This window comes from Manis javanica, chromosome 4, assembly GCF_040802235.1.
Source record: "Manis javanica isolate MJ-LG chromosome 4, MJ_LKY, whole genome shotgun sequence".
In the NCBI taxonomy this organism is placed as follows: Eukaryota; Metazoa; Chordata; class Mammalia; order Pholidota; family Manidae; genus Manis; species Manis javanica.
The window spans coordinates 178,091,839-178,116,984 of record NC_133159.1 but is presented as its reverse complement, the minus strand read 5'-3'; the positions used below and the strand labels follow the sequence as shown (position 1 = coordinate 178,116,984).

The 25,146-nt window shown below is 39.3% G+C and overlaps 1 protein-coding gene across 3 annotated transcripts; it reads left to right on the top strand.

Moving 5' to 3' along the window:
• Positions 1-5: 5 nt before the first annotated feature.
• ACOX1 (acyl-CoA oxidase 1) lies at positions 6-24,782 on the top strand. 3 transcript variants are annotated; one of them, XM_017674554.3, is made up of 14 exons: positions 6-288; positions 574-733; positions 12,391-12,551; positions 14,563-14,670; positions 15,925-16,044; positions 16,191-16,306; positions 16,662-16,831; positions 17,742-17,904; positions 18,339-18,529; positions 18,774-18,953; positions 19,064-19,169; positions 19,352-19,495; positions 19,639-19,845; positions 20,984-24,782. In XM_017674554.3, exons 1-14 carry the CDS (start codon positions 171-173, stop codon positions 21,032-21,034), a joined length of 1,995 nt encoding a protein of 664 aa, XP_017530043.1. In that variant the 5' UTR covers positions 6-170; the 3' UTR covers positions 21,035-24,782. The 3 variants fall into 3 exon arrangements, with proteins under 3 accessions (XP_017530043.1, XP_073092058.1, XP_073092059.1); XM_073235957.1 differs by lacking the exon at positions 12,391-12,551 and adding an exon at positions 4,393-4,553; XM_073235958.1 differs by lacking the exon at positions 6-288 and adding an exon at positions 4,393-4,553 and having other exon boundaries at positions 594-733.
• The last annotated feature ends 364 nt before the right edge of the window (positions 24,783-25,146 follow it).

Below are 25,146 nucleotides of genomic sequence, written 5' to 3'. Positions count from 1 at the left end.
CGAGCGTGGAGGGGCCGCGGTGAAGGAGAAGGGGCGGGCCGGGGCGGGCCGGCGCAAGCGGGGGCGGGGACTCGCTCAGTCCTGGGGCAGCTCTTAGGGTCGGGCCCGCGCTGGAGCTGCGGTCGCCTGTCGTCGCCGTCACCTCTTCTTGTTCACCCTGTGCTGCTGCGATGGCTGTCATGAACCAGGACCTTCGCAGGGAGCGGGCCGCCGCCAGCTTCACCCCGGAGCTGCTCACGCACGTCCTGGACGGCAGCCCCGAAAACACCCGGCGCCGCCGAGAGATCGGTGAGGGCGGCGCGCCGGGCTTCTCTGCTTTCCCGAACACGGCTCGAGGCTTCCTCTTTGAAGAGTCGGGGGGCGCCGTGGGGCTTAGGTCGCAATCTCCGGCCCAGCTTTCGGGGAGCCGGGACCCTCATTTCCAAGGGGCGGCCCGTGCTGGCGGGGGTGGGGGTATCTCCCTTGCCGAGAGGGGGCCTGTGCCTGCGACTCTGAAACCAGTTGGGACTCAGGGCGGTGCCACGGAGCCCTGAATTTCTGTCTTCGTCTCGATGCCCTTTAACTCATTTCCAGAGAACCTGATTCTGAAAGACCCAGACTTCGAGCATGAGAACTTGAACTTCCTCACTCGGAGCCAGCGTTACGAGGTAGCTGTTAGGAAGAGTGCCAACATGGTGAAGAAGATGAGGGAGTATGGCATCGCAGACCCTGATGAAATCATGTGGTTTAAAAAGTAGGTATTCCTCAACATAGATGACGTGCCTAAGCACGAACTTTATAAACTCGCGGTCTGTGGTTTGTTTCCTTTTTCATCGTGCTTGGTGTTTGAAGACTCAAACTGCGTATTTCACGCCCCTTTAAAAGTTGCATGTGTGGAAAATAATTTTTTGTGTGTGTATTTAAGCTTATTTAAAGGGATGACATTTGTAGAATGTTGATAATAAATGGAGATACCACGGTTTTCATTCTCGAAATCCCTTCGGCGCTGGCATCTCAGTTTTGAGTGATTTGAATGCAAATGACTTTCCTTTTGTATGGAGGAGGCCTGCTAAATCTAGAAGCTGAATTCGGAAGGATTTTTTTTCGGATGCAAGACCAAACATTTGGAGCAATAACTGTATTTTCATATGATAGTGTAGATCTTGAGTTTAAAATGATGGAAAATTTGGGATGAAGAACACTGGTTCAAACCTCAGATGAATATATACAGTATTCTGAGAACCCAGCATTGTCGAATTTGGTGGCAGTTCCTAAATGGGTTGTGCACACGACACCTCATAAAATCATACCTTGTGGTCCTAGTGTTGAAAAGAGGTTATATCCTTTTTCCAAACCCCCTTTTTTTATTGTTTGTTTTTTAATTAGAAGTCAAATAAGCACTTTTATTTTTGTGCCTTTAAACAAACTATAATTACCTGATCTTGTAAGATTCTTTTGGCCTGTAGCATCTCTTAACACTTCTCGTGTATTCCTGGGCATTTCCTTTTTCAGGTTTCTACATTTTAAGAGAATTTCGCATTTTCATCAATAAAGATGAAATAAGATGAATGGCATCTATTCAAGAGCCAGGAAAAATGAGATTTGTTACAAGTTCTTCCTTTATGTAGTGATAGTTATTCCTTAAACTAGTGCCCCTAGTACATTTTGAAGATAACCACATTATCTTCAATCTGACCTGGTTATTGTGGAGATGCTATGGCCCTTAAGGAATGCCCTCACAGCTCCTTTCCATTTTAGTTATAAAAATACTATTTATTTTTGGTAATCCAAATCAGAGTTCTTATTAACTTCCAAATGCTCTTTTTTAAAGTTTGTAACTCATATGCATATTGAGGTGGAGTAGTGCCTAGATTGTCTCTGGATTAGCTTAATTTCGGTTTGTAAACTTAAAAAATTGAGTAAGATTTTATTTTTCCTTAAAAAGACACAAAAGAAGAGGTTTGTTTTGCTTTTAGATGCTTGGTGCAGTGTGTTTTAGAGTCGGTTCAAAGATTTTGTAATCTAGTGGTTTATAGTGCCTAACCAGACTCAAGTGAAGTCAAGATGAAACAGCAAATTCCTTTATGTAGGTTAAAGATCAGGTCAGCGGCCACCAGTCAATTGCTTTGTGTACATTTTTATGATACAGACCTTGCTGTTTGGGGAATATAAAGTACAAACTCCAACACACCTTTTGACATCCTTCCAACAGCCCTAGAATATGACAGTGGAGAAGGAGATTGAAAATTACGTGGCAGTTACTAACTGCCACCGAGTCTAAGCCTGCCATCGATTGTTACTCACACCCATGTTTATATTCCACTAAGAAAGAAAAAATGCTGCTAGTTAACTATGACATACCATTAATTGTGAGATGCATCTGATTTCTTAAATGCTTAAATTAGGGAGGGTGCAGATGCTAGAATTGATGAAAAACAGTAACTTTGGGGATTTTGAGCACTTACTGGCCTCTTTTATATCCATTTCTCCTATCACAAAATAAAACCATACATGAGACTATTTTGAGGTTGACTGAACAATGAGTAAAACACTTTGAATGTGAACAACAGAACTGTTCTCTCCAGTCCTTAAGAAAATAAGACCTTGCTGTTTGGGGGATATAAAAGTTGTTTTCCTAGTCTCCATTCCTGTAATTTTGTCTTTTAACTGTCCTGTGTAGTATAAAGAAGACTGTAAAATGTTCTTAAGAGTAATTTAAAATTATTATGAGGATCAGCCATGGTTTCTGTTATCTTTTTTTGAGTTTTAAAGCTGACTCCTTGAAAAGCATCTTCAGAAGGATTAAACATAATAAAAACAAGCACACAGATTTTGTTCTTGAGTTGAATTTCAAGTGGCCTTGAAGAAAATCTCAGTTTATTGAGAACATAAATATTTGACATGAAATCTGTGTCACATTTTTTCTCTTCTCAGTTTCCTACACTAAATTATTTTGTGTTAACATCATTTCCTCCTCAGTTCTCTCACGGGGATAGGAGACTCTTATATTGCCACTATTTTTAGCACTTGAATTACTGGTTTTATTTCTCAGGAATTCTTGTAGGTTCATTTCCTCTTTAGTCAAAAAGATTGTTAGAGAGTACTGTGGTGTTCTTGCATTTGAGAGAATGATTCCTACATTTATCTGATCAGATTTTTGGTTCCCACTTCTGTGAGGTGAGCTGTGTTTTGTAAAGTTTTGTGTGTTACTACGGCTCTACAGCAGCAATAAATTGCCAATCTGAATTACTTGGAAACTAGGTCACCTATTCTGTTCATTCCCCTTTTCCTTCTTTCCCTCCATTCAGTTTAAATTGCCACTTGATATTGGCATAAAAATCTTAAAACCTCCAGGTTAAAAAGCATTTTTGGTGGTGGCTACTTCAGGCATTCTTGGATGTTTGAGTCTGCCTTTAGCAACCCTGAAAGGTGATCTCTGCCCTCAAGGGGGTGGATTGGTTTCAGGGCCTCTCGAAAAGTGAATGGCAGCTTACTCCCCTTTAACTCATGCTATGCATGTTGTACTGACCAGGATAAACTGGTGGTGACTCTACTTCCCTTTGTCCTTTGAGAAGTCATGAAGATCACTTCAATGATACATATTTTATATTTTAAGCTCTTTAGAGAGATAGGTAGATAGGATAGAGTAAGATCCCTATAAAATCTCTTAACAGTGTGGCCAATGCTGACTCGCAATATGTAATTTCGTATTTTGACTATTTCACATATTCTGTTTTATGAGAAAACAGTTGAAGACTGAATTTTATTATAATTAGAGTTTCGTTTATTTGGAATAATTTTGAAAAGCTTTGGCAGTAAATTTTTAACATGCTCATGTATTTACTTACCCTTCTATAAACACTGAAGATCTTTAGGGGTTTGTGTTTTGGCCCTGGAGTGTGTATTTACTATCCTGGATGTTGGCTTCAGTTACCTAGGGAAAGTTTAAATTATTCTTCTCAATAAGCATTTGTTAACAGCTGTACAAATAAGTGTTCTATGGGATTCCTTTTGATTTTCAGAACAATTAAAACCTGAAAATAAAGCAAAAACAAACACACATACATACACTTCAAAAAAACCAAGCAATCAGACCAACAAAAAATACCATTAAAACCAAAAACAAAAGGAGTGAGTGTTTAGGCTAAAACATGGGTAGAATTTGTTTCGTGGACTAAGTATACCATTGAAGTGTGGCAATTCTGGCCCTGAAATGACCATGGGAAAAAGAGCACTGGATTCTGCTCTTGGCCTTCTAAGTAGCAAAATGGTAGATTTTATATTTAATTTCCTAAGAGAGGGGGTTAAATTCTCCTAGCCTTCGTCCTGCTGGCCATGTCTGTCCAGCATACATGGGTGGTAGAACGCGACTTTCAGAGTACGGCTGAGACACTTCTCTTTTCTTTCCCATAGAGTGCATTTGGTCAGTTTTGTGGAACCTGTGGGCCTCAATTACTCCATGTTTATTCCTACCTTGCTGAATCAGGGCACCACTGCTCAGCAAGAAAAATGGCTGCATTCATCCACAGAACTCCAGATAATTGGCACCTACGCCCAGACGGAAATGGGTCACGGTTAGTCCATGTTTGAGGGTCAATGGGTAACCCACCTGAGGACTTAAATTAACAAACGACTCCTGGTTTTTTTTTTCTGCTACTATACTTTTGGAGATTTTGTTTTTAATTTGTTAAATCTTAAAATTTCAGCCTCTCACTCTCATAGGTCACTTCTCTGCAAATTGATCCTGGACTCTGGCTTGAAATATCCTTCATTATTATTTCTTAAAGCTTTTTTGCTGTTGCTACATTTATCCCATTTTGACTGGTGTTGAGCAGTTTGGAAAGATGGGGTTGAAAATGTGCCAAAATTGTGTTGGTATCTAATTGCTAAAGACTTTGTTGAAAATTCTTGAGTGTTAATGCCTCAGCAACATGTAGAAAATGCCTGTCGGCTTTAACAGAGCTAAAGCTATGGATTTTAATGGGGTTAGAGGGTTAGAGCACTTGCCAGACTCCTTCGTTGCCCATCAGCAGGGTTATAAGGCACTTTAGGAAAACATACATGATTCTCTTCTTTTAGCTCCAGCAATCTTCTTAAACCTTTTTTTATATGTGTCCATGAACTTCATATTGCCAGTAATTCTTGATTAAATTGTTCATAAATGCCTGGCTACTTTCACAAAGTTTTGTGTTTGGTCTTGATGGTTGTTTCCATGTACAAGGCTATGGGCAGGCTTGTGTGTCTTGAATTTGAACTGCCCATTCTCATTCCTAATTATCATAATGCTTCCACTGTGTAAACAAGGAAAATAAAGGGAAAGAGGATGGGAAGCAAATAATCAGGAAGCTTCATTTTTTTTTATATGTTTTTTTTATTTTTTTGTATCATTAATCTACAATTACATAAAGAACACGATGTTTACTAGGCTCCCACCTTCACCAAGTTCCCCCCTTCACAGTCATTGTCCAGCAGCGTAGTAAGATGCTGTAAAATCACTACTTGTCTTCTCTGTGTTGCGCAGCCCTCCCCGTGCCCCCACACACACTATACATGCTAATCGTAATGCCCCCCTTTTTTTTCCCCCATCCTTATCCCTCCCTTCCCACCCATCCTCCCCAGTCCCTTTCCCTTTGGTATCTATTAGTCCATTCTTGGGTTCTGTGTTTCTGCTGCTGTTTTGTTCCTTCAGTTTTCCTTTGTTCTTATACTCCACATGAGTGAAATCATTTGGTACTTGTCTTTCTCCGCCTGGCTTATTTCACTGAGCATAATACCCTCCAGATCCATCCATGTTGTTGCAAATGGTAGGATCTGTTTTTTTCTTATGGCTGAGTAATATTCCATTGTGTATATATATGTACCACCTCTTCTTTATCCATTCATCTACTGATGGACATTTAGGTTGAGGAAGCTTTATTTTTATGTTTGCCTTGTGGTTTGAGGAAATTGTCTTCATCATAATCCTTGTAAGAACTGCTGATTCTGGCTGTGACGTGGTGAGAACCTGCCGAACATCCGAGGCTTTAGCTTCGGGATGGCCAAAGCCTGGTAAAGAGAGAGAATGTGTGTGTATGGGGGGCCGGTGTATTTGTGTTTTGGAATCTTGAAATAGCTTTGTGGTACAGAACCCTTTTTTTGTTTCAAGAATTCATCATTGTGGAATTTATTTAACTTAATAGTCATGCTATTCACAGGCCTAAAAAGTAAATTATTCTGAGGCTAAATGAGCTGATACATAGATCTGTGGTTGGTCCAATCCTTTTGCGTCTGTTGATAAAGTACGCCGCAAATAGATATTTGCCCACAATTTTGAAATAGAGGAAGAACCAAGGGCATGGCATTTGAGGAGCCCAGAAATTGGACTAAGGTCCTATGTTGCTCTCGGTGAGTTTGCATTTGTTAGAGTTTTCTTCCCCTTATTGCTTGTATTTTTCAGGTATTTTCTTGTATTTGAACCAACTTTGTCTTAATCTCTATGGTTTAGAGTTGTAAGAGTTGGTCCTGTTTTTGCTGGCGCTCTGTCCATTTATACCGTGTTTGTTGTGCTTTGTTGGCTGCTGTTCTTTTCCAGGAGAGCCCATCACTTGGTTGGTTGCTTTGCATCATTCAACAGTCTAACCTCGTATAGAGTGCAGAAAAAGTTATTCAAATCAACACCAGAGAGACTGGCAGTAGGGCAGCTTATACAGGATGAACGTTTGACTCTTGAAATTCTGAGACTTTGGAACATTGGTTGGTCAACAATGAGTGTCCAAAGTGTTCTCCCAGAATTGGCTGTAACTTGGAGTTGGGGTTCTGTCACCTCAAGGCAGCCACTGAGCAGTGAAGAGAGATGGGATTGCTCAGGCTTATTTCAGGATCCTCAAGAATCTTAAAATTGAGTCACCTGCAGAAAGTCTCAGTCACCTCTTTCTTCTTCCCTGTAGAATATGTCTTCCCTCCTCTAAATACACACCTGTCTGCATAGAACGTTTAGTCTGTGCGTGTGTGAGCCTTAGTCAAAGGCAGAGGCCTGGGCCAAGGATCCCCTCTCCCTGGGCTTCTGGTGATGAAGGGACTGTTCGGGGAACGTAGTGCAGCATTAATCATCCTGACATACACATGCAGCTCACAGAGTGGGGAGTCTGTGTAGTCTGAACAGATACTCAGCCATTTCAAGTTCTGGCCACTTCATAAGGACTCTTCTTGCCTTTTTTCTATTATTAGAATTACTCGTTTCAGTATCACTACTACTGCTATTTAGGAAGGTAGAGTTTCTATAAAACATAGTTGTCATCCTTGAAGATGGTGCAGTATCTTTGCAAATTCCCATCACTGTTACTAGATACGAAGTAAAGGATGGTTCTTCCTTTGAAACTTTAAAAATAGAGAGCAAGCTTGATTTTGTAAGTTACTAGTCCTCCCGCCCCCTACATCGGCACTGCTCTGTCTTCCTGACAGTCTCCTGCCCTCTTTTTCCCAAGTGAGTTTGGACTCCTTGTGAGATTGCTCCCTGGGTATGTGGGCTATTCTTATTTTGCCATTATTATTAATAGCAATATCAACTTCTTCACAAAACCATGTCCTTTGGGGTTAGACCATTGAAATATCTCTTCTCGAATTACTGCATTGAAGGGAGTCAGCATTCTGTAGGTTTTGTTGCATACCTAAAGACTTTCCTTGAAACAAACCAATTTACAATAATATATTTAGCAATTTTTTTAGTGTTTGTGTGTCCGTAGCCCCATCAACATGTTAATTTTTTTCTACTTTTATATAGGAGTTACATATAATAAAGTTTTAATTTTCCGATTTAAATTACCAATACTCATGAGCCTACGTGTTGTTATGCATTTTGGCTTGCTGTCTGTATTTCCTATGTATAAACTGGATTTTTCTTCTTTGACTGTTGATTGAATAGAGTCTACATACTGACTTCATATGATTATATTGTACCCTCCTAATATTGTTTCTATTGTCTTCTGTTTTGTTGAATATTTCAGCCTTATGTATTCAATGTATCCTTCTCTGAGTAGATATAAATTTTCTTTTTCCCATATCCTGGATAATTATCTTCTATTTTCTTCCAGGTTTTTTTGTTTGTTGGATTTATGTTTAATACTTTGACTTGACTGGAAATGAATCCCATACTGTTTTTAGGTTTATTAGCTAGTAGCGCTTTTCCCATTGTGTTCTTCCTGGTTGTCTTAGAGTTTTGTAATAGTTTCAATCTATTTCTGGAACCTTCATTGTATATTACATTGATTTGTTTCTTTTTATCCTATCATCATAAACTTTGGGGTCATTTTTGCTTTGGAAGATATTTTACAGTCTGATAAGATTAGCATACTACAGTTATATTTCAGGATATATGTATTTGGTAGTCTTGCATACTTAGTGGTCTGGATGAATTCTGATCTCATTTTGTCAAGTTCTGAAATATAGTCTATAGGTATTAAAAATCCATCTTAAATCCTTATATTTTCTGGGGATGTATTATCTCTATTTAGTCCTCTCAGCCCGGAATTAGCAACTTTTTTTTTCTTGGTTTCTTTATTTAATTCTATTAAGTTTTAACTGATAGATAACATTATCTTAGTTTCAGGTGCACACATAATGACTTCACATTTGTACATATTGCAAAAAGATTACCACAATGTATGGTTAGTATCTGTCACCATTCATAATTACAGAATTTTTTGTCCTGTGATGAGAATTTTCTTTGTGATGAGAACTCTCTTAGCAACTTTCAACCATAAATACACTATTATTAATGATAGTCACCAAGCTGTACATTACAGCCCCATGACATAATATATAACTGAGTTTCTGTCTTTTGACTGCCTTCACCAATCTTACCCATCTTATATCCCTGCCTCTCTGGCAACCACCAATCTGTTCTCTGTATCTGTGAGCTCAGTTTTTGGTTTTTGTTTTGTTTTGTTTTGTTTTTTTGTTTTCAGATTGCAAATATAGGTGAGGTAATATGTTTGCCTTTCTCTGTCTGATTTGTTCACTTAGCATAATGCCCTTAAGGTCCATCCATGTGGTCACAAATGGCAAGATTTTATTCTTTTGTATAGCTGAATAATATCCCATTGTGCATGTGTGTGTGTGGGTGGGTACCACAATTTATTTACCCATTCATCTGTCAAAGGACGTTAAGTTCTTTCCATGTCTTGGCTGTTGTAAATAATCCTGCAGTGAATATGGGCATACAGATTTATTTTCAAGTTAGTATTTTCATTTTCTTTGGATAAATACCCAGAATTTGGATTTCTTCCAATAAATATTTGGAATTGCTAGGTCATACTGTAGTTTCACTTCTTATTTCTTGAGGAACCTCCATACTGTTTTCCACAGTGGTGGCACCAATTTACATTCCCACCAATAGTGGACAAGGGTTCCCTTTCCTTCACATCCTGTACCAGCATATCTTATCTCTTGTCTCTTTGATAATAGCCAATCTAATTTCATTGAGGTTTTTATTTGAATTAGAAACTTTTTTCCTGTTGTTCATACCTTCTTTTGTTCATCCTAATAAGTATTTGTATTTTTCCTAATTAAATCTTTTAATATCCTGAGCTAAACTACTTAGCAACTTTTAAGTATTTTTGTTCCTTTGTAAATCTCCTTTCTCTTTGCTGGGGTTTCTGCTTGAACGGTTCTCATAGAGAATGCGGTGATTTTTTTTCCCCCTTATAGCCTATAGCTTTTCTAATTCCATTTATTATTGATGCTGTTTTGTTGTTGATTTCATGGGATTGTAGTCACGCTGTCACCTACTTTGGTCTCTTCCTTTCTTGTATAATATTAGTCTAATCATTTGTCCTCAGCGTTGGCTGCCAGCTTTTCCAGCCCTGTATCATGTAGGAGTTACAGTTTAAAAAAAATGGACTCTAGCACTTCACTAAAATATTGGTGCTTTGTAATTTTAAAATAACTTATTTAAAAAAACATAATCTTTATGTATACCTTCTTATAACAAATACATTTAAGGAAAAAAATAGGTCACTTTATCCTTTGAACATTTCTAAATTTCTTCTACTTCTGGAATAATCCTTGTTGTAGTCACAAGAGACGTTTTTCTCCTGAAAACATCCTTCAGTTTCTAAACAGTTTCTCATAGTGGTTCCCCACTAAGTGTGTATTGTGGTGACCCTTGGGATTTGTTATTATTCCATAATGCACCACACTGATACAAGCCCTCCCATGTGTCTGATAGGACACGTCAGAAGGGCCTTTCCCTCTCTAAGAACTGCTCTGGCAATCATAACATCATAAACTTTGGGGTCATAACGTCTGGAAATGCAAAACAGCCTTTCAGCAAAATGGCTGGTCCCAGGCCACAGTTTTCAGTCCTAATTCAGAGGGTTTTCTCTTTTTGGATCCTAGGTGTACATTTATATTTTTTCCTCAACACCATTCTTTTTAAAAACTGGAGAGAGTTGGCATTCCTGTTTGTGAGTGAAAGACACTGTCATCCCATGAATGTATTTTTCTGAGGATTTCCATATTTTTAATTTTTTTGTTTTGAAATTAATATAGATTCAAGTAATTGCAAAATAGCATAGATAGGTCCCCTGGGCCTTTTACCCAGTTGCCACCACTGGTAACATCTTAGAGAATTTCTGCTTTGCAGTTTCCAAGGATAGCTGCTCTGGCTTTGGCAGGTCTTTCTATTGTCCTCGTCGATGACTTCAGACCCGGTTGCATGTGTATGATAATTTCACCAACTAGAAGATGTGATTAAGTGATGAGATTCTTGTCTTTTCACCACTGTCTTTTTTTTTTTTTTGAGAGGGCATCTCTCATATTTATTGGTCAAATGGTTGTTAACAACAACAACATTCTGTATAGGGGACTCAACGCACAATCATTAATCAACCGCAAGCCTAATTCTCAACAGTCTCCAATCTTCTGAAGCATAACGAACAAGCTCTTACATGGTGAACAAGTTCTTACATAGTGAATAAGTTCTTACATGGTGAACAGTGCAAGGGCAATCATATCACAGAAACTTTCAGTTTTGATCACGCATCATCAACTATAAACAATCAAGTCAGGTATGATTATTTGTTTGATTTTTTTTTTTTTTTTGAGAGGGCATCTCTCATATTTATTGATCAAATGGTTGTTAACAACAATAAAATTCAGTATAGGGGGGTCAACGCTCAATGTACAATCATTAATCCATCTCAAGCCTAATTCTCGTCAGTCTCCAATCTTCTGAAGCACCACTGTCTTTTTGATCTGAAAGCACTTCAACTCATCTTGGCCTTAATTTGTAAAATGAGGAAATCAGTCACATTGTGATTTTTCTGTAGCTGAAAGCACAGCCACTTGATTGATTGGAAGACATGATTGATCAGCCTCCTGCCTGAGTAGTGTGCCCTGGTTATTTTCCTCCTTACCTCATAAGGAACAAACTAAGATTCTAAAACCTGTTGTTTAAAGGCCTAGTTCCAAGATAATTAGAATAGTAAGATCGGTATAGAGTTGATTAATTTAGAGCTGGAGTTAAATTTGCATGACAGTGACATGGAAAAATACAAAGGCATATAGAGCAATTTCCTATTAGAAATTAATTGACACAGAAGTCTTAGGTACCTGCAAATTTTAAATGGCAAACAATGACTTTAGAAAATGGGTATAAAATTACTAAAACTAAGATGTTTATTATTATTAGTGGTAATTCCCATATAATTATAATGGAGAGTTATGCATGAGTCTGTTATTTGTAAGTAAAGGTCTTCACTAGAAATTGCATGTCTTTTTTATTTCTGAGGTGGAGAACACTTGTCAATTTCATCTTAAATTGTTTTAATACAGCATGGATGAATATTTGTGATGAATCTGAATGAAATAACCAGAGTTAGGTAAAGAATGTGGATCTATGCTGGATGTTTTATGGACAAACAGGGAAGATTCCTGCCTGGAATCATTATTGAAATTGCACCTAGGAAGAGCTTTTGTCTGAAGGATCATATTGTCACTCTGAGAGAACTAAGTTCTCTGGTCACCTCATCAGAATAAAATCATTGTACAGCTTAAATTCTCTGTTCCATACAGCCTCTTCAAATTTTTTTAATTTCCTTTGGTTTAATTCAAGGCTGGAATCCTTTGCCTTGCTCACATAGTTTTGTGCCTCATGGGCTTTGGAATCGCTAGCCAATCCCTGTTGAGATTAATTGTTTTATAAATGAGTAGCATAAGCAAATACTTGCCAGTTTAACAAAATTGGAATTTGAGAGTTTATTAAAGTAATACAGAAAGGGACAGTGCTCCCATTCATGATAAAATCCACCCGACTAATTCACACTTAACTGAGGTTTTTTTGTCTCCTTCCCTTGCTCTGTCTGTTCAAATTGCTGATTTTTTCACACCTGATGACCCTTCTCTCAAATTCCCATCGTTGGTATTTCTTCGAAGCTTTGTGCACCGAGGGCGCCCTGAACCTCTGGATCTTCATTTGGGCATGTTCTTGCCCACCTTACTTCACCAGGCAACCGCGGAACAGCAGGAGCGCTTCTTCATGCCCGCCTGGAACTTGGAGATCATTGGCACTTATGCCCAGACAGAGATGGGTCATGGTATGGTGCATTCAGTCTACCTTCTGGGTTGGGTGGGGCTCTGTGAGCTTAGCATGTCAGGAGAGCCCACCAGGGGTTAGCATTGGCATCTCTGCCGGCTGTGATCTGTTTAAGTCCGCTCTTTCTGCAGAGGCCAGGCTTTTCACGTATGTAAGTCTTGGCATAGACATTGCTTTGGTCAGTGGAAATTAAAGGCTGTATTAACACAGAGACATGCTGATGAATTTTTCATGGTTCTCTTTCAAAGGTCAAAATTACAAGTCAGGATTTATTTACTAAGTGGTTTTTCAAGTTCACTGTATAAATTTGTGTGATATAGAAACTATCCATCTGCTTTCCTTTATTACTGATTACCTTTACAACTTAATGATGCCTTATTTACTACTACTACTACCTTAATGAACTTGCACAAATTCCAGAAGAAATACAAATGAATAGTATGTGTGTTCTTTGACTTGCTGAAGGGAAATGGGTGGCTTACATAACCAAAATGTGCAGCATTTTATACCGTTAAGTTATTTGTACCTTGATTGAGTGAATTCAGTACATTTCTGGAGGTGGCTTGCCCAAAGTTTAGAAAAAAATAAGATAAACCATACTTTTGGGCAGTTGGTTTCAAACTCTATTGTATCTACCATCTTTTTTATTTCCATCTCCCACCTACCGCTTTTCATGAACTGGATGGGGCTGAAGGCAGTAGCTGTCCCGGGTTATCTCCTCGTCTGAATGGGTTTCCGCGTTTGCTCGTCATTTGCTCCTGGCTTCTCTTTTTCTACACAGAGATTTTAGAACTAGTCTAGAATATACTTGCCACTTGCTCCATGTTCCTGTACAATTTCATCTTCATTGAATAGCTAGTTTGGCTAAGTAATATTTTACAGGATTTTCACAAGACCCAAAGTGGAATAATACCATTTGGTTCGATTGTGCGTTTGAAAACAAATTGTCATCTGTTTTGTTTAATATGTTACCTGTTTTTCTACAAAAACTGCTTTGGTGAGATGAGTCTTAAGTGTCTGGTTCCTTGATTCCCTCTCAGGGGAAGGTTGTGGATCACACATAAAGTAGCCATTTCTGTTACTCCACTTAGATGTTTCTAAATATTTAAGAGTTTAAGTGTTTAATGATGTCTAGCATTATCAAAGCAGCTTGGTTTGCAAAAGGTTCTCAGCATTTGCTTAAGGATAGTGTTATTAGAAAGTGTATCACTTAGAATATTTTTCTGTACCTCGTTTCAGAGAATTTTGGCACATTTGCATTAGGATTTAAAACACGATTACCCTGTCCATCTCCAGTAACCATGAAACAGGGAGTTCTTCCTAGTCACAATAATGAACAGCCAAGACTAAGTTAAGGTCTGGCATTGGAAATCTGCAGGTTTAATGCAGACCTTATTGGATCTTTAGAAATCTAAAAAAGTCACTGCTCCACATCTTTTCCCCCATCATGGCTATACCTTGTTAAGCTCTTGTTTTCCATTCTGTCATTCTAAAATAAATTCTCAATTTATAAGAACTTTAGCTAGAGTCTCTTTTCTGACACATTGTCGTCTTCTTTGCAGTAATGCAAAAGTCCAGCAGGTTGAGGTGTGGTGAACACAATAGTGAGTTGAAATTGGTATGCTCACAACTTAGAGATGGGTTTAAATTTAACCCTGTTAAGTTCATACCTGTGATCTCATGAAAGTAGGATTCTAAGCTGCCTTGACATTTTATTTTGGTTGATCTAAATAAATGTTACAGGCCTACTTGTAAAAGTACATTAAATCAACTATAGAAACAGAGCATGCTTGACATTTATATTTTTAACTTAGCAGGAATTGTCTGCTTTCAGCATAGGAAATTATTTATCTTGGTTATCAACCATTTGTAGCTCATTTACAAATATTTTGTTGTTCTTAGATTTTGTTTTTCTCCAAGACTTTAGAGCTTAAAGGACTGGGCAAGAGATTTTACCCTGTACCTATTTTTTCCCAAAGTCTTTGTGAAGTGAATGTAATTTATTTCCTTAGGAACTCACCTTCGAGGCTTGGAAACCACAGCCACTTATGACCCTGAAACTCAGGAGTTCGTTCTCAACAGTCCTACTGTGACCTCCATCAAGTGGTGGCCCGGTGGACGTAAGTGGATTTTTATCATTCACTGGAGGTTTTGAAGATTATTATAAGATTGTGTTTAGAATGAGAACTAATATGACAATATCATTTTGAAATACAGAAAAAAGTCCTTAAATTATTCTAAGCTATTTCACAGTCTCTTATGGTGCATATTATGGATATTTATACATTTTACAAATCACAGAACAAACAGCTCTCTTCCTCTGCTTTTCTTAGTTTTTCATCTAAACATCGCCACATGTTAGCATAGTTTCCATAGTCATCATTTAAAGTAACTTGGTATCACCTGGTTAGTCATTTCCATATTGCCAAGCATTTGAGTTCTCAGATTTTATTATAAATAGCTCTGACATTAAGCATTTAATAATGTCTTCCATTCCAAGTTGTTGTCTTTGGATGTGCATTTCAGATGGCATTAGTGGTTGGAGGATTTTGTTTTTTCACATTATATATTTCAGTGTGTGACATTACATTTTTTTTTTTTTTTTGGTATCATTAATCTACAGTTACATGAGGAACATTATGTTTACTAGGCTTCCCCCTTCACCAGACATTACATTTTGACAAGAAAAAAACTGGCATGCAAAAAAGATGAATTTTATTTCTGGATATACTAACCAAAAATCTCTTTGGAACAGCTGCATCATATAGAATGACAGCATGACAAGAATATTCTCTATCTTTGCTATTAATTTTAGTAGCCACTAGCCACACCTAATTACTGAATCCTTGAAATGTAGGTAACTGTATCTTACATTTAATTTAATTTAATTTAAATGTAAACAACCACATGTAATTACTGGCTGCTGTTATGGAAAGCTCTGCCTTAAAGGAGAAAAGCAAAGTAATTTAATATTCCTGTGGTTATCCTGAAATTTTCTTTATATAAATGAAATAAATATAAAAGAAAAAAGTTTTTTAAAATGAAGGGGTGCTATTAAATCAGCATACTCAAATTTACACAATGTTATATGTTAATTATATCTCAGTAAAAAATTTTTGAGCTTTTTTATGTATTTAAAAAATTAAATGAAGGATTGCTTTGCCAAAATTTGATAAATTTTATTAGGTATCAGCTTAAGTGGATTTCTTTCTGACACCTGCAGGTTGTACTGCCATATTAGATACTCTGGGCATGCTCTATTGATAAAGAGTCTATAGAGTATTTAACATGTGTTTTTTCCCCTCATGTTTCTATCCTTTGAAAATGTAAGAATGTTTGCTTACTTATCCCTCTGGTTCTCTTTGATGTTTCAGTTGGAAAGACTTCCAATCATGCGATAGTCCTTGCCCAGCTCATCACGAAGGGGAAATGCTACGGATTACATGCCTTTATTGTGCCTATTCGTGAAATTGGGACCCATAAGCCTTTGCCAGGTTAGAATTATTCATCTGATGTTGAGGTGAAAAATTAAACTGATTGCTTTGTTCTGCAGGAAGTATAGCACACAACTAGAGAAGCTGGGAAAAGCCAGGAGTTGCAGAGCATAAACTTCATGCGACTTTCCTTTCATCTGTGGTAGGTATCACTGTTGGAGACATCGGCCCCAAATTTGGCTATGATGAGATGGATAATGGCTACCTGAAGATGGACAATTACCGTATTCCCAGAGAAAACATGCTGATGAAGCATGCCCAGGTACATTTAGACAGAAAATAGGAGAAGTATCAAGCACGGGGGTTCCAGTGACTATTGATGACCATGGGATGAGAAGGGCTTGCTCTTTCACAAGGCAGTAACATTTTCTTACTTTTGACGCTTCTTTCACGGCAGTGTACTCAAAGGCAGGGAGGCAGGTATGAAGAGTATATTCTGGTTTACTAAACCAGTGGGTCTCAAACTTTAGCGGGTGGCAGAGCAGGGACTGAGATTTTGTATTTCAATCAAGTGATGCCAATGCTGCTGTTCCGGGGACCACACTTTGAGAATCACTGGCCTAACCTGCCACTTGGGTTTAACAGAAAGAAGCATCAGTCCCCTGTTCCTTTTCCAGGTGAAGCCGGATGGCACATACGTGAAACCCCTGAGTAACAAGCTGACCTATGGGACCATGGTGTTTGTCAGGTCCTTCCTTGTGGGTGAAGCCGCTCGCTCTCTGTCGAAGGCGTGCACCATTGCCATCCGGTACAGCGCCGTGAGGCACCAGTCTGAGATCAAGCCAGGGTAAGGGTGGCGACTGAGATGGGCTCAGTACTGAAGACCTGGCTTTGACCCCAGTCAACCATCAAAGTCCCCGTGTGGTAGAGGGAAGATGCACTGGCGGTGCAGAATGAGCTACGATGGCAGTGTGCTGGGCTTGCTACTCAGAACCTAGACTCCTTTTCTTAGGTGGAAAGTGAAAAAAAACACCTTGTTATTTTTAACTTTCTAAGAAAAACAATAATATTACTTGAACCTGTAAATGAAATGTTCAGAACACTGAAGGCAATATGAAAAGTCTAACTGCCACTAACAACTACAGAGTAGGTGGGATGAAAGTGACAGTAAACTTGATTTCCTGTTGTGTTCATGGCCATAGTTTATTCCTACTGCTGTCTTTCACTAGGGCATGACTTCTTGGTAACCATTTTACTCTTCAAGAAGGAATAAAGAAATTGGTAAGAATAGACCTTCTTAGACTTCAAATATTTAACTCTGTGCTTTGGGTCTTCTCCGGAATCGTGGTCAAAATACAGTTCATTCAGCTCCTGTGTTAGACCTCTAACAATGCCTGCCTTCTGTGAACTTTGATTGCTATGAGTTAAGAGCTTCCTTAGTTATACTGTAAAGACTAAGAAAGAGAAGAACCTCACAGCTGGAAAATTCTGCCTACCTAAGGCAGCTGAACAGGTGGTTGAGAGCATGGTCTTCTGTAGCCACAGCCTAGACTTACATCAAGGGTCTTCCACTTAGTAGCTGTGTGACCTTGGGCAGGTTCTTAACCTCTCATATTCCCCTCTGTGAAAAGGGGATAATAATAGCTACGTCAAAGGGTCTTTATGAGGACTAAATAAATTAATATGTCAAAGTGTTTAGACTGGAACCTAGCAGCACATACTCTGTAACTCGACTTTTTTTTCCCTATGTACTTCAGTGAACCAGAACCACAGATTTTGGATTTTCAAACCCAGCAGTATAAACTCTTCCCACTCTTGGCCACTGCCTATGCCTTCCAGTTTGTAGGTGCGTACATGAAGGAGACCTACCATCGGATTAATGAAGACATTGGCCAAGGAGACCTGAGTGAACTGCCAGAGGTATGTGCTCAGTCCCATTCTCTTGTGGGCATTTTGTTTGCTTGTTGGGTGATGTCCAGAGAAACTAGACATTGGAATTTCTTGGGGAAAAAAATCCGTATGTTCTCAAAAGATAAAAGAATTTTTTTTTTTGGATTAAAAGTGAATCAGATAGGAAGGCGTAGGCTCTGTTTTTAAGTTTCAGAAGTACTATATCCTGTTGGTCATATTTTAATCAAAATTAGTGGTGACTTTTTGCCAAGTAGAACACTTCAGAAATGGGTGTGGGAATATTATTAATTCAGTGGGATGACCCTGCTTCTTCAGATCACGTGCATGGCCCGTGATGTTGAAAGTGCTTCACACTGTTAGATGAGGATAAGCGTTTTGCATTGGCATCCAGACTTTCAGCACCACAGATAGTCTGATGGCCTGTGCTTTCGCCCTTCATTCAGCTCCATGCCCTCACTGCTGGGCTGAAGGCTTTCACCTCCTGGACAACTAATGCTGCTATTGAAGCATGTCGGATGGCTTGTGGTGGGCACGGCTATTCTCATTGCAGCGGTCTTCCAAATATTTACGTCAATTTTACCCCAACCTGTACCTTTGAGGGAGAAAACACTGTCATGATGCTACAGACGGCTAGGTGAGCATGTGATTTGCAGTTCCTCTCTCTGTTAATAAGAACATTCAGGTCCTTAGCATTGGTTCCCATTCCCCTGTTCTCTCTTTGCATCGTGTTTGCCTTCCATCCTGACCCACTGTTTCTGTCTTGTGGTCAGACTAGGAAGCATGAAACACCTATCACAGGGGTTAAAGTCATTTCAAGAGTTTATTTCTGTTTCACAAGCAGCATAGTTACTGAAAGCATGTGTACTGGTGATTTTTAGGTTCCTGATGAAAAGTTATGACCAGGTGCACTCAGGAAAGTTGGTGTGTGGCACAGTATCCTACTTGAATGACCTGCCCAGTCAGCGCATCCAGCCACAGCAGGTAGCAGTCTGGCCTACTGTGGTGGACATCAACAGCCCTGACAGCCTCACAGAAGCATATAAGCTCCGCGCAGCCAGGTGAGTGCACCCTGAGGAGCTGGCCTAGGCAGCTGCCAGAGCCTCAGAGCTCAGGGCCCTTGGAAGAGGGCTATCGATCATTTCCTCCAAGCACTTTCTTTTCCTAACAGATTAGTAGAAATTGCTGCGAAAAACCTCCAAACTGAAATGATTCACAGAAAGAGCAAGGAGGTAGCGTGGAACCTAACTTCCATTGACCTTGTTCGAGCAAGTGAGGTCAGTAACAGTTCTCTTTCTCCCTGTCCTCTTCTCCCCCTCCCTCCCTCTCTATCTCTTTCTCTGTCCTTCCCTTCATCCCACACCCCCTCACCCCCATTTTCTTAGCGCCGAAACCCTGTCACTGTGTGTTGAATATTTTTCAGAGGTTCTCATCACCCTGGTGTTTTCTTTTTATCTAGGCACATTGCCACTATGTGACAGTTAAGCTCTTTTCAGAAAAACTCCTCAAAATTCAAGATAAACCCATCCACGCTGTCTTAAGGAATTTATGTCTCTTGTATTCTCTGTATGGAATCAGTCAGAAAGCAGGGGATTTCCTGCAGGTCAGTTTCTAAGTTTAAGTCCTTTTTTTCTGTGTGTGTAGAAAAACAGTTGTGCCCTACTTTATAGTTGTGTGTGTGTGTGTGTGTGTGTATAAATATCTGCATATATATGTGTGTGTGTGTGTTTGTCTTGTTTCTTTCAGGGGAGCATCATGACAGAGTCTCAAATTACCCAAGTAAACCAGCGAATAAAGGAGTTACTGACGGCAGTTCGCCCCGACGCTGTTGCTTTGGTTGATGCGTTTGATTTTCAGGATGTGACGCTTGGCTCTGTGCTTGGTCGCTATGACGGAAATGTATATGAAAACTTGTTTGAGTGGGCCAAGAAATCCCCACTGAACAAAGCAGAGGTAAGAAAAAACAGCAATGTCTTTTTCCCTTTTGAAATTTATTTAAATATTAAGACAGGAGAGACCTCTGAGAGTGATCCATCTGTGAAGGCTTGAAAGCTACTGTGGACACCTTTGGCGATCACTTTATTTGAACAGCAGGTTCAGAAGGGAACTGAGTCATTCCCACAGGAAGCAGGTTTTTAATTTCCTTATCTATTTAATAATTGAAAATTTTCAAACATGAACGAAGTTAGGAAGCTGTAATGCCCCTCCACGCCCCCTTTGTCAGTCTTTAGCAACTGTCTGCTCAGAGCCAGGTGTTTCATCTGAATCCCCAGCCCCTACCTCCTCCCCCTGGAGATTATTTTGAAATAAATCCAAGATAGCAGGTAACTTGATCTATAGATGTTTCAGTATATATATCTCTAAAAGATAAGGACTCTTTTTAAAAACATAGCCACAATACCATTCTCACAACTAAACAAATTAATACTAATTCTTTAATATCATGAACTAACCCAAGCAATGTCCAGATTTTCCCAACTGGCTCTATCGATACTTATTTTCTCCTTCAGTTTCTTTGAATCAGGATCTAAGTAAGGTCCAGAAAGTTTTTCAATTAAAAGTGTGCTGTTTTACAAATTGTACCATTTGCAACAACATGGATGGAGCTAGAGGGTGTTATGCTTAGTGAATAAGCCAGGCAGAGAAAGACAAGTGCCAAATGATTTCACTCATTTGTGGAGCATAACAACAAAGCAAAACTGAAGGAACAAAACAGCAGCAGAATCACAGACTCCAAGAAGGGACTAGCAGTTACCAAAGGGAAGGGGTTGGGCAGAGTGGGTTTGGAAGGAGGGAGAAGGGGATTAAAGGGCATTATAATTAGCACACACAATATAGGTAGGTCACGGGGTAGACAGTACAGCACAGAGAAGACAAGTGTCTCTGTAGCATCTTACTACTATAAATGGACAATGACTACAGTGGAGTGAGAGGGGGACTTGATAATATGGGTGAATGTTGAAACCACAGTATTGCTCATGTGAAACCTTTCATAAGATCGTATGTCAGTGATACCTCAATTTTAAAAAAGTGTGCTGTTTTACATGTGCAAGCTCCTTGTCAGTGATCTTTCTCTCTCCCCTCCCTACAGGTCCATGAATCTTACCATAAGCACCTGAAGCCGCTGCAATCCAAGCTCTGAACTGTCTAGGTGACAAGTTGAATCTGCTCTAGAAAGCAGCGGTACTTGACTTCCCTTTTACCATCACACAAATCTTCATGGAATCTTCATCAAATTCAGAGAGCTCTGGTGCAAATGATAAATTGATTCCTTTCCTCTTTTTATAAATGAAGAAAAAAGGACAGATTTCAACGATTAAATGAAAAAACAGATGTGTTTTAAGTGCAGTTAACACTGAAAGAGACCTATTAAGCATCAGAAAAAGCTTTAAGAAATGCAGTATGACTTCATTTGTAATGCTGCTGATCCCAGTAGGCCATGACTTTTGATAATTAGTAGAATTTAACTACTAAGTAGTTAATTATTTTCACATCTTAATTGCTAATCACTGGATATATGTGTTTTTAAGCAAAGGTATTTTTTAAGTGGAGTAGAACCCCTCGAGGTTTTCCTGCTCAATGTCTACCACTCTTGCCATCGGCCCTGGCTAAGCAGGACTGGAGAAAGGGATTGTGGGAAAGAAGATAATCAGGAAACTTAGTGTGAGTGAGTTGTGCTGGTCACACTGACGCACCTTCTGCCTGCTTGCCCTCCTTTGCTGATGTAGTGTCCTATCTGACTCTTCATGGAAGGGAAGGGTGTTCAGCACAGGCCTCCTACGGGATCATTGTCCCATGTAGCTAGAATTAATCCTCCATTTGACGGGTCCCTAAACTGTCACTTTGTCCCCAACTCCTTGGGAAGGAATAGGTAGCAAAGTTACCTCTACCTATAATTTTTGGTACCTGGTGGGGCCTCAGTCAATGGTGTTTTATCTCTCCGCCTCCCTCCCTCTCCTGAAGGAGATGCTGAAGAAAGGAGAGTCACAGTTCCTTGTTAGGAGAGTTAATGTAGGCAGATCTCAATTACGGTTACTGTAACTTTGGTGACCCTATCAGCTGGCTTTTCTGGAAGAATAGATTTCATACATTCTGTCATTTTGGCATAAGCCCTTAAAATGCTTGGAGGTTTAGGATGTCTAGCCCTACAAAAATAAAAGTGTCACTGAGGTTCTCCTCGACATCTGAAGAGCAGCGCAGAAAAATCCTTTGACAAACTATGTGTTCTGATTTTTGGATCAGAAAAGTATAATCAAAACTGTGGCTATGGGTAAATGGAAGTTCCTATAATCTATTTCTTACTATGTATCTGGCTTTATTCTCAGTATGCTTCTAGGAGCTTTATCTGAATTGCTAAATTGTCCTTTAGCTGAAATCTAATTTGCATACTCATTCTATATTTAAAGGTCAAACATGGACCTCTTAATGAATTTTTCTCTTTAAAAAATCAATGTAAAACACATCACTTGATTTTTTTTCTTTAACTATATCTGCAGCATCTGCCTCATGAAAACAATTGTTCTAGAATCAGTAATAAGAATGTAGTATAATTCATTTGAAATGTAATTCCTACCTTGGGACCTGACATAAAATCTATCCCAGTAGAACCAGTAGTGTGAGGCTGAGGTCCAGCAGAGATACTCTCTATGGACACAAGCCTTAATCCTGTCACCAGGAGAACTAATGGATAATTGTTAAGACAGAAGTAAAAAAGCACTCCGTGTTAATATTAGGGTATATCTGACAGTACAGATTTTGGGAAGTAACGTAAATATAAATTATTTAATATTGACCTGTTAAATATAGAATCGTTTCAAAATTTGTGACTAAATTCCTTCCTTATTCACAGATGAACATCTCTAGTCAGGATCTGAGGGTGTGTGAAATGACACCCACCTAATCCAGAGTGCAAAGGTCAGGAGGTGTCTCTTAGCAGGTCTGAGCAGGTTGTAGGCACTACAGAGGCACCTTCAGTCCAGCACCTTAAGTTTTATTTTAAAACTGATATTTGATAACTAATTTTGTTAACATTGGAATGTTTTGTCTTGAACTGTATTCACTGTAATCAAAGAATAAAGATAGTAACTCTCTCTCGGCAGACAACTCAGAATCTGCAGTAGTGGTCTGTATGTAGCGGCGTGGGTATGCAGGTCCCTGCCGGGGGTACACGATCTCCTGGCTACTTGTTTAAGGAAGCAGCAGGTCCAGTTTGTTCTCCCTAAGAAGCCAGACTTTGCCAGATAAGTTTTGTTCTATTGGGTTCTTTGGTGAACCATTTTCACAAAAAGTACAAAGGTTAATTTCAGGGTAGTCTTCTCCAAAATGATAAATACTGAGTAGAACTAATGAGGTTTTTCTAGTAGATGAGAACTGAAATAAACCTTTTTTTAAAAAGTACTCTAAACAGTACCCAATATTGAAAATTTGAGTTTAATAGAGATGTTTGTTATTTGTAATGAGTGAAGGTCGATTCTTCCTCAGGTATTTGGAACTCTACTTTATGTTCTACCAGATGCATGCTGAGGTGTGTGTCAGTGTCTGGACATTAATAACCTCAAAGCACAGTTGGTTCTAAAGCCTTGGGGAACCCTTCATGTTCTTGTCAAAAGAACATAGCACTGCTAAGTATCAGTTTATCTTCAGAACATTGTCTTAATGGTGATATTAACTATGTTCACATGCTTTCTGAGAGCTCACTGCTTGTGATTTCAAATTTACATATACCTGGAGGCAGTTTATAGTCCCTAACTTAGCATGTTGGATGTTGGTTCTTGGATTTTCTTCAGTGCAGGGCTTTGGTTGGAGAAATAACTTCAAATTCATGATCCTGGAATTTTCTGGGGACTGAAAATTCTTCAGATAACTGCTAATCAAAGTTCTTCCTCTCCTTTTCTATTTCCACTGATCTTAATAGTAAGGAAGGAATTAGTTACAAATAGTCTGTAACACCAGCTAATCTTCTTTATATATGTAGAAGGTATGCCTGGGGTCATAGGTTGTCTACAAGCAGTAATTGCTAATGCAGCTGGAGAGAGGAACAGTGCCAGAAATTGATTATTCTACCTGAGACCAAGAGTCTTGTTCACCTTCCTGACTCAGATAAAGGTTTTGATCAGTTTCATAGAATAATGCAGAGATCATCTTAGCTAATTGAATATTTACTACTACATTCTTGGAGGGTAAGACCAGTGCACACTTAACAAATGACTAAAGTGACTTTTCATCTTAAAATATTGGTGTTTTGCTTTCATCTATACATTAAAATTTTCACTTACTATGGTCTGTGACACTAAACATAAAAATACATAAGGAAACTGGACTTAACCAAGTGTTGACCATTGCAATCCTGCAAATTCCTAGATTCCAAGGTTTGTTTTTGATATTGCCTTAAATTTAAGTGGGCCATTGATTATCTGGGAAAAATCATGGAAGATTGGGAGTGATTTTAAGAATAATGAACCGAAATAAGTTGTTTTGCCACAATTATGTGGACTCTAACAGATTAGGTAACAAGTATATGATCTTCCACATAATATTCAGACTGCTGGCTAGTACTTGGTAAACACCATTTTTTTCCCCACTTGCTATGAATTCAAGGAAATGATTTGTATCTTTTGGAGTGTATAATTTACTTTGCTACCTTTTTTCTTTCTGTTGTGGTTTGAGTTTGGTTTCTAACTGACAAGGTGCATTAGAATGTATTGTTACCCATCCTTGGCTGGAGGTGTCTGGGATGGGAGTACCCAGGAGGTGCATGGGTCCAGAGCATGTGGATCATGGTCAGAGGTGACCCGCCAGCACTGCTTGGCCTGTGGGTAAGCCAAACCACTAACACTAACCCCTTTTCCTTTGTAAAATTGAAAGCCCCTTAATAAAGTCTGTAACAGAAAGTGTTACGTGTCTTTACTGGGCGATGGTGTTGGGTTTCATTTAGGGCTTCGCAGCTTTGATTTTCATAATTGAACGAAGGCCACAGCCACTTCCCTAAGTTTTGGTTCGTGGGCGAAGTGCGTGATTATATGTCATATCGATAACGCGTTTCCCAAGCCCTCCACGCCGCTACGAGTCAGCCCTTAGAAGAGTGCTGGTGGAATTAGGTGTTCGGGCTTGGAGTCCAGGCCCCAACAGTCCTCCAGACCTCAGGAAGGGCGCGAGGAAGAGGCCCGGCGCCTTGTTCCAGGAGTGGCGTTGAGACAGCTCCTAGCAACGTGCGGAGTGACAAACGGAGGTCCAGCCCGACTAACGGCTGCGGCG